General features: G+C 32.2%; 3 protein-coding genes across 5 annotated transcripts; all 3 read right to left on the reverse strand.

Moving 5' to 3' along the window:
* Positions 1–733: 733 nt before the first annotated feature.
* LOC105785101 (uncharacterized) lies at positions 734–1,846 on the reverse strand. Its single transcript, XM_012611037.2, has 2 exons — positions 1,045–1,846; positions 734–948 (listed from the first exon to the last, which is right to left on the reverse strand). The coding sequence occupies exons 1-2, from the start codon at positions 1,291–1,293 to the stop codon at positions 865–867; spliced, it is 333 nt and encodes a 110-aa protein (XP_012466491.2). The 5' UTR covers positions 1,294–1,846; the 3' UTR covers positions 734–864.
* Positions 1,847–2,827: 981 nt separating this feature from the next.
* On the reverse strand, positions 2,828–5,995 carry LOC105789747 (uncharacterized). Of its 2 annotated transcripts, XM_052627685.1 has the most exons (12): positions 5,722–5,995; positions 5,554–5,632; positions 5,378–5,453; positions 5,181–5,264; positions 4,817–4,921; positions 4,608–4,688; positions 4,432–4,496; positions 4,264–4,333; positions 4,098–4,175; positions 3,884–3,981; positions 3,643–3,778; positions 2,828–3,172 (listed from the first exon to the last, which is right to left on the reverse strand). In XM_052627685.1, exons 1-12 carry the CDS (start codon positions 5,888–5,890, stop codon positions 3,026–3,028), a joined length of 1,188 nt encoding a protein of 395 aa, XP_052483645.1. In that variant the 5' UTR covers positions 5,891–5,995; the 3' UTR covers positions 2,828–3,025. The 2 variants fall into 2 exon arrangements, with proteins under 2 accessions (XP_052483645.1, XP_052483646.1); XM_052627686.1 differs by lacking the exon at positions 5,181–5,264.
* A 672-nt stretch (positions 5,996–6,667) lies between these two features.
* LOC105789231 (probable trehalose-phosphate phosphatase F) lies at positions 6,668–10,551 on the reverse strand. Of its 2 annotated transcripts, none has more exons than XM_012616513.2 (12): positions 10,374–10,551; positions 9,336–9,436; positions 8,774–9,203; positions 8,549–8,689; positions 8,399–8,470; positions 8,182–8,310; positions 8,048–8,104; positions 7,868–7,969; positions 7,646–7,793; positions 7,486–7,556; positions 7,322–7,414; positions 6,668–6,877 (listed from the first exon to the last, which is right to left on the reverse strand). In XM_012616513.2, exons 3-12 carry the CDS (start codon positions 9,065–9,067, stop codon positions 6,824–6,826), a joined length of 1,161 nt encoding a protein of 386 aa, XP_012471967.1. In that variant the 5' UTR covers positions 9,068–9,203; positions 9,336–9,436; positions 10,374–10,551; the 3' UTR covers positions 6,668–6,823. The 2 variants fall into 2 exon arrangements, with proteins under 2 accessions (XP_012471967.1, XP_012471968.1); XM_012616514.2 differs by lacking the exon at positions 10,374–10,551 and adding an exon at positions 9,704–9,742.
* Positions 10,552–11,720: the final 1,169 nt, after the last annotated feature.

The following is an 11,720-nucleotide window of genomic DNA, read 5'->3' on the forward strand; positions in this document are numbered from 1 at the left end:
TTAGACTGGGTGCCGCCATTGACAGCCAAAGACCCAAAAAAAATTTTTTTCGTTTTCTTTTTCCTTTTTCAGTATATCAAGATATACAATTTTTAAAAAATACATGGGTTCCGCCATTGATGTGCCAAAACCCAAAAATTAATTTTTAAGTCGACACAATTATTAAGCAATCATGGGTGCAAAATACGAGTGGGTTCCGGCCATTGACAGGCCACAACCTAATTTTACTGTTCCTTTTAGGTTATTTTGGTGATTGTTTTTAAACCTGGGTTATTTTTGTAAATATAATATTTTTTTAGACTAATTTGGTAAAATAGCCTTCTTATTTGACTATTCGTAACAATATTCATTAATTCAAATTAGTATTTAAAAGATTTATTTATTCATTAATGGGGAGGGATATGTTAAAGGTTTATACCCTTTTCTATCTTCTTATACTATTAATATTTTAACGATCCAACTGTTATATTTTACTTTTTATTCATATAGATCATGTATGTCAAATTTGATATAAATTAAAATTTTATAACTATTTGTTCTATATAAAAACTTTCTACTATTCAATAAATATATATAGTATTCTAGATCGGTATGATAGATATATCGATTAGTTTGAAAATTTACATGCATGACAAGTACAATTATATCATAAATTCACCAGTTAAATCATTAAAATATTAATCATTTGCACTAATATAAATGGATCCCTCTCATTCATTAATTTACACCGATGTAACTCTGAATTCGAATATTAATATTTAAATTATTCAAATTTCAAAATAATTAGAAACAAAACAAGTAAATTATAATATAGAAAGACCCCATTTCACATCTCATACAAATTACTCATACAAGCTAACAACATTACACATAATGTGCCTTCTCTCCGTAGAATATCTCAGTAAGCACAGTCTTCGACAGCAACAATGCCTTCAACAATTTCACAGCCTGACAGAGAACCAAAACAAGATTTCAATATTCAATTAACTCATAACATTTTCGATTTTTTTTTAAAAAAATTAACAAAAGAAAGCACTTAATTACCTCATCCATGCCGATTTTGATAGTTTTCTCTTGGAGTGCCTCAATATCTTTGACATTAAAACTATTAAGCAAAGCTAAACTAGAAATAGTTGACATTGGCTTCTCCATAAGATCATCTATAACCATATATGTAACCACCCCTTTCACATACCCTCGCTCACCTTCTTCATTTGATGAACTTGATGATGAGGACAAGGAATTAGAATATGTTTTCTGGTTTGACTTAACAAGTTTTGCCTGGTGACTCATCTTAGAACGACAGTTAGGACAAACAGCCTCAGGATCCTCTGCAATGTAAGAGGGACAGGGAGAAGGGCCAAAGCCAGGTCTAATATCATTGACACCTGTAAAAGCCTTTGTCTATTGAATTATTTGACGACTCAATATCAGGTAATAACCGAGGTAAGTTGGCTACACCAGAGTGGGCTAAAACTTCGGGGTTCAACAATGCTTCCTTGGTTTGAAATGGCTGTTGCATATACACATGGCTTAACTCTTCAATGCTTTTATAAAGCTTACTAAGTGAACCCACCATGCCTTCTTTGTTAAGAAGCCTTACGATAGTGCCAATTGGCAATGCCATTATGTTGAAAAGGAAATCAATGAAGTCTTTGTTTGCTTCGGCAAATAAAACCCTTTGGCATTTCACGTTAACTAGGAGCTTTAAATTGACTTTGCCTTCGGTTGTGGCCGCCATGATAGAGAATCAACCTTTGAACTTAGTTCAATAGCGGGAATGCCGATTGTGTCAAACACCGAGCTTTTGTTGACCCTTCTTGCTTTGTATAATCTGTTGGGTGTATTCATTAATGCATTTTCATGTGGAATATGGAGAAGAATATGTAAGTTTAAAGAGATAAATGGTTGCTTCGTGTTGAAGTGGCTTAGAGAGAAAGGTTTTAAGTGAAAAAGTGTAACACACAAACACACAAAAATGTAAATGGTCTCTTTGGGTTGGAGTTAAGTAATGTGTTGATGAAGAAAAAGATATTAAATGAAATAACTTTTGGGTAGGAGAAAGATACTTAAATGAAGACAATGGCCCCATGCCTCTAACAAAGCTTGGAAAAAGGAATTGTTACCTAACAGTAAGGTTTTTAAATTGGATAGGTGGTAGAACCTTAAACCCAAAATCTATTACACAGTCTCTTTTCAATTTAATTGGTCTTATCGATTTAATCTAGTCTAATTTTAATTAAAAATAAAAGAAAATTGATTCAACAATTGACTCAACCAACTTTTAATCTCATTTAAGTAACTGATTCTAAGTTGTTTGCTCAAAAATCGTTCAAAAATGGTTTAACTCTTTGTTAGGATTGATATACCAACCAATTTCTAATTCGACTAATCGATCTAGTCCGATTCCATCAATCATGCTTAAAAATTTGATTGATGTAAGAACCCAAGAAAGGAAAAGTTTAAAAGATTTAAATTTGACTTAATAGTAACTTTAACTTCAAAATTTATAAATTAGGTCAATCTTATTCAACAACCTTATTTTATCAAGTCTTTACCTTTTAGAACTTTGAGAAATTCCATTCCACCAATTGCCCCCACAAGCCACATCACCATATTTTATCAAGTCTTTACCTTTTAGTTGTGTATGATTTTGGTTGTTCTATTTTTTTTTCATTTTTTATGTCCATTTAATGATTTATGTTCGACGTTCATCACTATTCTATCAACTACATCGTATCCGAAGTGGTTTTTCTTAAAGCTTTTGTACCATTGACTTGAATGCAAATTTCAAAACAATAAGCAAAAAAAAGATTACCACATGCAATGGCAAAGGGGCAAACATCAACAACATCATGTTCATTGATAACAGAGAATATAAAGGATTAGCATTCAATAATTTAAAACCAGCTAAAGTTCTCAGCAAATGAAGCAAGTTTTGTTAAAACAACATAATGGAGCAGGGTACCACCACCGTCTTATTCTATGCCACACGAGAGATACTTTGAAACGGAGACGAGCCACTTTAGACATTTGGAGGTGGCCAAATCTTGTCAAGCAATTCCTCAACTCGCTTTGCTTGATTAACGTATCCATCCAGTCCTGCAGCCAGAAGCTCCACCGATGCAGGTCCCATGGCTGATGCAAGGCTTAGTTGATCCCACTTTGTGAGCTGCATCATAGAGAAAAAGATCAGTCAACAAACAATTCATGGCTTTTTATAACACAAGAATGGCCTTGTTATGCATGCTTGCGTTAGTTATTTGAGCACGGAAAGATGAAGATAAACAATATTCTTTATAAAAGCTAGCTGTTCATAACCACAATAGCCGCAAATATGGTGACGAAATCATGAATCAACAGGGTACTACAATTACCAAGTATAACCGAATATGAAAAGAAACGAGAAATATACTTTCTCGGTATGGAGTTAATCCTAAACATGCCTAAACCGTAATTAAAGTAGCAGACCAAAGTCCTAACTCCAAAGCCATTACCATATCTATATACAGGCTATTTACACATAGCTATAGTGTTAGAACCTATGCAAGGAGTGATTAATATCATACTGTAAGATAAATATTTTTCATTATTTACTACGATATCGGTATCCAAGAATTGAGATAAGGACAGAAAGCAGACCTCTTCGGCGGTGAAATCATATCTGGCAGCAGACTGTGGGGACAACCTCCTATCGTAAGAATACTTCTCGTCAGGAGAAGTAATTGATTCTTTGAGTGACTGCAATAGCTTCAATGGTGCAATGATATAGTCAACCCTGACAGAAAGAAACCATAAACACGGGTTTAAGAAGAAATCGATATGTAATTCTTATTCTGTAACGATTTTAAATTAAATTGATAAGAGTTGAGTCATGTGAAACCCCAGCAAACTAAATATATCCTGCTTGTTCCGAACAGCTGCTGCCATAAGCTTTGATTTATGTCCATATTTATGAATGTAGTTATAAGCTTTTGTCACCTACAGTTACAAATTATTAGAACCAACATGGCTACTTGCGGGAAATAAATTCTTAAAAGCGAAAATACGCGGACAAAAGCCTATTCCCTAAGTATAAATATAACAGTTTAACTAACCAGAGCCAATCCAGGGTCCTCTCCTCTTTGAATAGCAGCTTCGATCTCAGGGTCACCGGAATGAGTGCGTGCCCAGTCCTGAATACAGAAATGTGTTTTAAGGACAATAAAGATGTTTTTATAAGAATGTCAACAAAATGGGGTTTTTCAGGGGAAAAAAATTTACCCTAACACGGCCGACAAAAATCTGAATAACAGAAGCACCAGCTTGGGCTGCAGCTGCAGCTTGAGCAAAGCTGAAGCAACACACCAGATCAAACAATGGTTAGAGGATGAATAGAGTCTGTTATATTATAACATTCAAGCAAACATCACTGTCCGTGTAATCATGTACCTATAAACAAAAGTCAAATGTGTTTGTATACCCTCAGATTCGAGCAGTCTCGAGGCTTCTATTCCCTGTATATCCAACAAGCATTAACAAGAATCGGTACCAGTTATGTTCCAAGACTATATTAAGACTTAATAGCTTTATAAGTGAGTACACTGATATTGAATTGAGGTACTTACTTGCCAAGTTGAAGGAATTTTAAACAACAAGCGTTCTGGAGGAACGCCAATCTCATCATACAGCCTCAGCAAGTCATGCACCTGCAAATTTCGATAAGCTTTTAGCATCGGGCGGCATATCCGGAAAGAGAATAAGGAAACAAGATAAGCCAGTAAAACACATAAAAGGAAGTAAGAAATACAAATGGACACGTGGGAATAGACGATACCCTCCTAATAATTCCATGTGTATCGTAAGCCAAGCGTGCATCCACTTCAGTTGAAACTCGACCAGGAACTAGCTTTGCCAAGTCACCACCAACATTTACTAAAGCCTACACTCGATGAACATTCGAATGTCAAAACAAACTAATGATCCAATTCGTTTTTTAGTATAAAGAAAGCCACACAAACTAGGAATAAATAAAGATAAAGCCACACAAACTAGGAATAAATAAAGATATAACAGACATTGATTTAAAACCGAAATTCACCGCATGCCTACTCTTAAATGTTGCTGCATTACCAATTAAACAAAGCTTACAGTTTATTAACTATCCAATTCGAATTCCATCCGAGAATGCGAATGCGAACCTTGTTAACAAAACAAGACAACCTCAGTTCAGGATTGTCCAGCGGAGAACATGTCGAATCCGCCAAAGCCATATCCACGGCATTCTAAACCAAAATACCAAACAACTTCACTCAAATATATACACATATGAATAAAAGATTTAAGCTGTCTATGTATATATATATATGTGTGTATCAATTTATATGAAAATGCTCACTCTAAAAATAGTATCTGGAAGGCTCAAAATGCCCAACAACAATGAAGAGCTAACAGTTGCAGCAGTTGGTGGAAACCTATAAAAAAATTCAATTAATTAGCGTAAAAAAGCTCAACCTATTCATTAAAACATCCATTAAAAAAACCCCGAAGGAGAAAAAAGCTAGATATTTTTACTTTTCAAAATCATCAAAGATCACAGTATCAGGAACTATCTCACTGAAAGTAGACACAGCATCCAATTCAGTACTCAAACCTGAACATTCCCACAAATTAAAAACAACCCATCACTTAAAACCCAATGAAACAACTAATTTAACTAAAAGATCTAAACAGAACAAGTACCAGTGTCAACAGAAGAAGAGGAACCAGAAGAGGCACGAAGAACTGGAAAAGATCTGTTGAATTTGAAGAGTAGAGTTGAAGAAGATGACCCATTTGCAAATCCCAATCTTGATTTAGGTAAAGAATATGAAAGAAATGAAGAAGGCGGAGATTTCAAGGTGACTGACATTTTTTTTTCGTTATTTTTGGAAGTTAAAAGCTTGAACCTTTAACTAATGTATATACGAGTTTATAATGGTGTGTGTTCCTTTTCTGTGTAGTTTAACTGAAATTTAATAGAATTCTATAGATAAATGAAATTCCAATATTGAATTTTGAAGAAATAAGCTTTGAATTTTTAAATCTGATCCATCTACATAAAATATAATGGTTAAATTTAGCTATTACTCCCTATACTTTACAAAAGTTATGGATTTAGTCCCTATAGTTTGATCAATTTTAACCCTGTACTTTTTAATTGGTCAATTTTAGTCGTTATACTTTTTAATTTTGAAACTTTAATCCTGACCCTATTTAGCGTGTTTAACAGTTATCATTAGGTGAGGATTGGAATTATAAATTTTAAAAAGTATAAAGACTAAAATGACCAAATTAAGATCAAAGTACAAGGTCAAATAGCAAAATTTAACCAATATAATGTTGTTTAACTAAATATGTATGTACTAATTCTTTTTATTACATTTGGTACTTATTTGATATAAAAAAGTTGGTAAATTTTAAAGAAATACATTTTTTAATGACCTGTTACTTTCTTGATGATAAAATCAAAGCAAAAAATATCATCTTGGGTCCTCCGCCATTAACTAGAAAATTCAGTGCTTACTTTCATAAGATTGTGATGAACATAATCCAGTGAAAAAATGCTTGATATGAATAATTTTATATAAAAAAATTGTTATAAATTAACAATTGCAAATTCCCGACAAAGAAATAACAATGACCAATGTAACAAAAATGACTGGTTTCATTGGGGGATAATCATTGATAAAAATTGAAATGGAAAATTACATTATTTGCAAAATATAAAAATAAAAACTAAATTATCCTCTTCAATGAAAATTTTATTCTGCCTTTTTTTTGCTCCCAAGTCCTTGCTTTTCCTTCAAGCTTCTTCAAGCCTCTTCCATCTCACCAGTGCCTTCAGAAATTTCTTCACCTGCATTCATAGTTTTCATATTTGTAAATATGAATCATTGTCTATACTAAAAATCAAATTGCATTTTGCCCTCTCTATTCAAAATGAGCAAAATCAGTGTGGCCAACAAAAAAATCAGACGGCAATACATGACGTGCCATATGTACATCATGCTAATGTGCAGGGACCAATTTTTAATAATAAAATTGAATAAATTTTTTAACATTAGGACGAATTTGCTCTTTGATTAAAGATACAAGGACTGATTTGTCTAATTTTTTTAATAGAGGGGGCAACATACAATCAAACTCTTAGTACCGGACCTCCATGATAATTTTAAATATTGAGATCCTTTAATTCTAACCCAAACTCAAAACTTAAACCTAAAATGATCTAAAACCCGAAATAACCTACCAAATCAAACCTGAAAAACCGAATATACAATTCTTGATAAGGATTTTGTACCTCTGATGGGTCCCTGACAGAGAAAATTGCATTGCTTTCTTTAGGCACTGAAGATACCAAGATTCCATAACCCATATTTCCTTCCTTTAAGACCTGGATTTAGATATTTTTTAATATTAGAATCTAAATGGCAACACATAATAAAACAGCTCTGCAATACTTACCTTAAACGCATCCTCATCAGTTTTGTCATCTCCAATATAGATTGGGAGCACATCATCTCTATCACTTAGCCCTGCATTTCATTTTTTTACATACATATATCATTCATTACACTGATAACTCAAAAGCTTTGAAAGTTCATCATATTAACCAAGAACATACCAAGAGATTCAAGCAGAAATTCAACCGCCTTCCCTTTATTCCAGTCAATCACAGGACGGACCTCTAAAACCTTCCGTCCATGCGTTAATCGCAAACGAGGATAGTCTTTCAGAATATCATGAACGCATTGCGCAATAATAGGCCAGTTCTGAAAAAGGAAACAAATATTCACTTAGATGAGCAACATGCTGAGTAATTATGGAGCTTCTTTTAAGTTCTTACCTTTTCTTCTACGTTACGGTAATGTACTGAGGTGCAAAACTTGTGATTCTCAACCTTTGCACCCTTAATATCTTTAGTGTTCTCGACAAGGGTTCTAAAAACCTGCAAGACGTATGAACAATGTTTGTTTTATATGTTAACTAAAACATGTTCCAGAAAAACAATGAACAAAGGACGCACCTCGTCAATCATAGGTATGAATTCTCTAGCAGGCTGGAAAAGGTTTACCTCCTTGCCCTGTTATATAGATAGTAATGCTTTCAATATATATAACCCGGTTTAATGAGTTCTTACGAAATATTACGGGTACATACCTCTTGGTCAATTGATCTAACACAGTTTGGATGGCCATCATCAGACTCTGTATGTTTCACAGGGCCCATAATGTCCATCCCATGACTACCAGCATAAAAAAGTTCAGTTAGTCCTACCAATTCATAAACCTGAAATTAAAAAAAAATGCACTAAATCAGATCCTATTGATGCAAAGATGGTAACTACATCAAAGTTCCAGAATGTTCTACCATCTACCTTATCACGACTTCTGCCACTAATAATAGCTGTCGGAAAATACTTCGCGACGTTTCTCACAGCAGAACGCATCTAAAAAGGAAGATACAAGTTTTAATCAAAGGCAAATGAAGACAACATGCAAGCATTGAAATAGACTGTCATACTTACAGCATCAGACATAAAAGCTCGATCTGGATCATCTACGATAGGAGAAAGAGTACCATCATAATCTAGGAAAACAGCTATCTTCTTGTTCTTGGCATGTTTCGAGATTTGCTCAAAAGATTTAAGTGCAGATGGATATTTAATCTATGCATATAAACAGAAAAGCATAAGCACAAGCAACCTTATATACATATGGAAATATATATATGTCATCAAATGTTAAATTACCATCCAGGAATGATAAGCAATATCGATATCATCAGCGGGAACCTCAATATTGAACCCCTTGATCAACTTCTTACGAGGGGGAGACGAAGATTTCATAGCATCCAACCAACCATTAGACCGAACATCATCGAGTTTTGCAGGTTTCTTCCTAGGAGTCATCTTATACTTACCAGGGGACAAAGATCCACCAGATTGTGGATACGAAAGCAGATTTGAATGAATGCCTAACCTTGACTTGTTTATCGGAATCGGATCGGTAAGAACAGGAGATGAATGATTAGACTTAGAATCCATTAGCTTCAAATCACCTTTTTTTTCGAAGTACACTTATTTAGCCAACCCTTTTATCTATGAAAAACCACCTCTTCAATGTCTTCTTATCACTGCTTCTCGGCGATAAACAGTCCATCAATCGCAGCTTACTTGAAAACTAATGATCACAAGACCAAAACATACATAAATACGAATGATCATAAGACCAAAACATATGTAAATACGTAAATACTTTAAAATTTAAAGATTTTTCTCTTGTAATACATTTGATACATATATATATATATACCTTCTCATCTCCAAAGCTACACCGAATTTATGACAAAAATTGAACTTTTCTCGATATCGATAACAGCAGGGATTCGAAACAAGATCAAAATGTGCTTAAATCTGCATGTATTAGAGTAAAAACAAGCATTAAAATGTGTATAAGTAGTGATCCAATGAAATGAAATCACATGAAGAACATTGCTTTAATTTCTGCACAAACAAAACAAATATACCAAAAGATCACCAATATATGAAGATAATATATATATATATATGTAAATAAAAACCTTGATAACATACAAAATATCAATGAAAACCATAGCCATACATTGCAAATTATAAAAAATTGATAAAACATATAACTACTGTTAAATTATATAAGACAACCTAATCTATGGTCTCCACTCATTGTCATTTCTTTGTCTAGATTCATATAAAAAAGAACTAAATGAAATGACAAGTATATATAACTACAACACAAGTACTGCATACGTATAAAAGAAGAAACTTATATATAAATACACGTATATTGTATGTAAGGTGGGCCATTAAAGTGATGAAATTGCAGATTTTAAATCTATTCATCAACATCATAGATTAATAAAAAGAAAAGAAGAAAAAGTATTAAATCATAAAAGAAAAGAAATAATAACTATTAAGTTATTAACTCCTTGCATTGACAAGACACTGCAACTACCAAAACGACCATTTACTTTGAACCCCACCATAAAAATTATATTTTAAATTAAATTAAAATTAAAATAAGAGGTAAAACACATGAACGCCTTTCATTAAACATGGAAAAGAAAAGTCAAATATTAACGAAGATTCTGTGCATAATATCAAGTTTTTTTAAAGGATTTATATTTATACACCATTTAAACAATAAAACCGAATCTGGGTTTTCACATATGTATTGTTTTGTTCCGTTTTCATATGCATGGACGTTGAAAAAGGGATCTTAATCATTAAGGAATCAAAAGAAAAAGAACATAACAATGGTAAAAAAGGGTTTTTGAAGAAAAACCCCTTTCTTTAACGTAAATGATTAACGAACCTGATTGATGAGGTGAAACCCAGAAAAGATCTGATCTTTAAAAAATGCAGTTGTAAAGAGAAAAGGGAAAAAACAACGAAAAGGGGAAGCACGGAGATATTTGTGGAAATGCAACAGAGAATCGAAAGAGAATAAGAGATTAAAAACGAAGCCCAAAGATTGTATAAAATTAAAGAGAGTTTTTGAAGGAAAACTAAAAACGGTGAAATATATAAACGAAAGAGATGGAATGGAAATAAAATTCCTTTTAAAACGTGTTTATCAAGGTAACCTAAAGGTAAAAAAAAAAAAGAAGATTGATTTTACGATTTTATCCTTCTTATAATAAATATATTATTTATAATTTTAAATTATTAATATACTTACCTATATATATATATGATAATTAAAATATATCTGAAAAACTTAATACATAATTTGTTATCTGAGTTTAACACTTTCTCTCATGTGGTATCTGGGTTTGACAAAAGTTATATATTTTAGTACTTGAAGGTTGAAGCTAACGATGTTAGCTTTTTAATGTTTAATTCGGGTTTAAAGTTAATTTAATGAAATTTCATAATTCATTAACATATCAATAATTAGTTTTCATCAAATCTACCCTAAAACCTGAATTAAATCACATCCATCAATCGTAATTGACAAATTAAATACAAAATTAAGCATTTATAATCAAGACTAAATTTATTTTATTAAAGAAATAATGAAAAATTTGACTATATTTCATCAATCAATCCTAAAACTCTAATTAAATACTAAAAAATTAATATTATTACCTTTGGTATCAAAATATATATTTTTGTCTAATACAAATACCATATTGGACCAAAAATTATATTTCAAAGACGCTCAAATTCACATATTCGTACATTGACAAAAATGATAATCTCAACCAAGCTAAGAGTCCATTAGCAATTAATTTTAAAATTTTAAAATATTAAGAAATGATTTCTAAATTTAATGAATTAATATTATTATAATTAATTTTAGAAAAAAAATGTTGTTAATAATAATATTATAATTAGTCTAAAAGAAATGTGGAGGGTTGCTATTAACTTGTAAGTGAACCGGAAAATGACGTGTAGTTGAAAAATGAGGGGAGTTATGTTAATGCCACATGTAAGAGTATCAAGCTGACGAGGCGACGTGTCAGATTGGACCCACGACAATCGCTTTCTTGCTTAGCTGGCAGTCGTAATTGTTTTTCTTTTAAATGATATAATAATAAAAAAGGGAAATGAAATAAATTTTTTTTTTTGGTAAAACTGTGGTTTTGGATGCTCAATTTTACATAACTTGACTGAAAATAATATTTGGTAGCTCTCTTTATTATAAATATTTTTATTG

The sequence above is a fragment of the Gossypium raimondii genome, chromosome 2 (genome assembly GCF_025698545.1).
Source record: "Gossypium raimondii isolate GPD5lz chromosome 2, ASM2569854v1, whole genome shotgun sequence".
NCBI classification, from domain to species: Eukaryota; Viridiplantae; Streptophyta; class Magnoliopsida; order Malvales; family Malvaceae; genus Gossypium; species Gossypium raimondii.

Coding starts and splice junctions, on each gene's coding strand:
- LOC105789747 (XM_052627685.1), bottom strand. CDS start 5,890: ATGTCAGTCACCTTGAAATCTCCGCCTTCTTCATTTCTTTCATATTCT. Junction 4,922..5,180: donor TGTCTTGTTTTGTTAACAAG/GTTCGCATTCGC, acceptor CATCGAGTGTAG/GCTTTAGTAAATGTTGGTGG. Junction 3,779..3,883: donor GATATATTTAGTTTGCTGGG/GTTTCACATGAC, acceptor TCTTTCTGTCAG/GGTTGACTATATCATTGCAC.
- LOC105785101 (XM_012611037.2), bottom strand. CDS start 1,293: ATGAGTCACCAGGCAAAACTTGTTAAGTCAAACCAGAAAACATATTCT. Junction 949..1,044: donor TCAAAATCGGCATGGATGAG/GTAATTAAGTGC, acceptor GTTCTCTGTCAG/GCTGTGAAATTGTTGAAGGC.
- LOC105789231 (XM_012616513.2), bottom strand. CDS start 9,067: ATGGATTCTAAGTCTAATCATTCATCTCCTGTTCTTACCGATCCGATT. Junction 8,105..8,181: donor TTAGATCAATTGACCAAGAG/GTATGTACCCGT, acceptor TCTATATAACAG/GGCAAGGAGGTAAACCTTTT. Junction 7,557..7,645: donor ATTTCTGCTTGAATCTCTTG/GTATGTTCTTGG, acceptor AATGAAATGCAG/GGCTAAGTGATAGAGATGAT.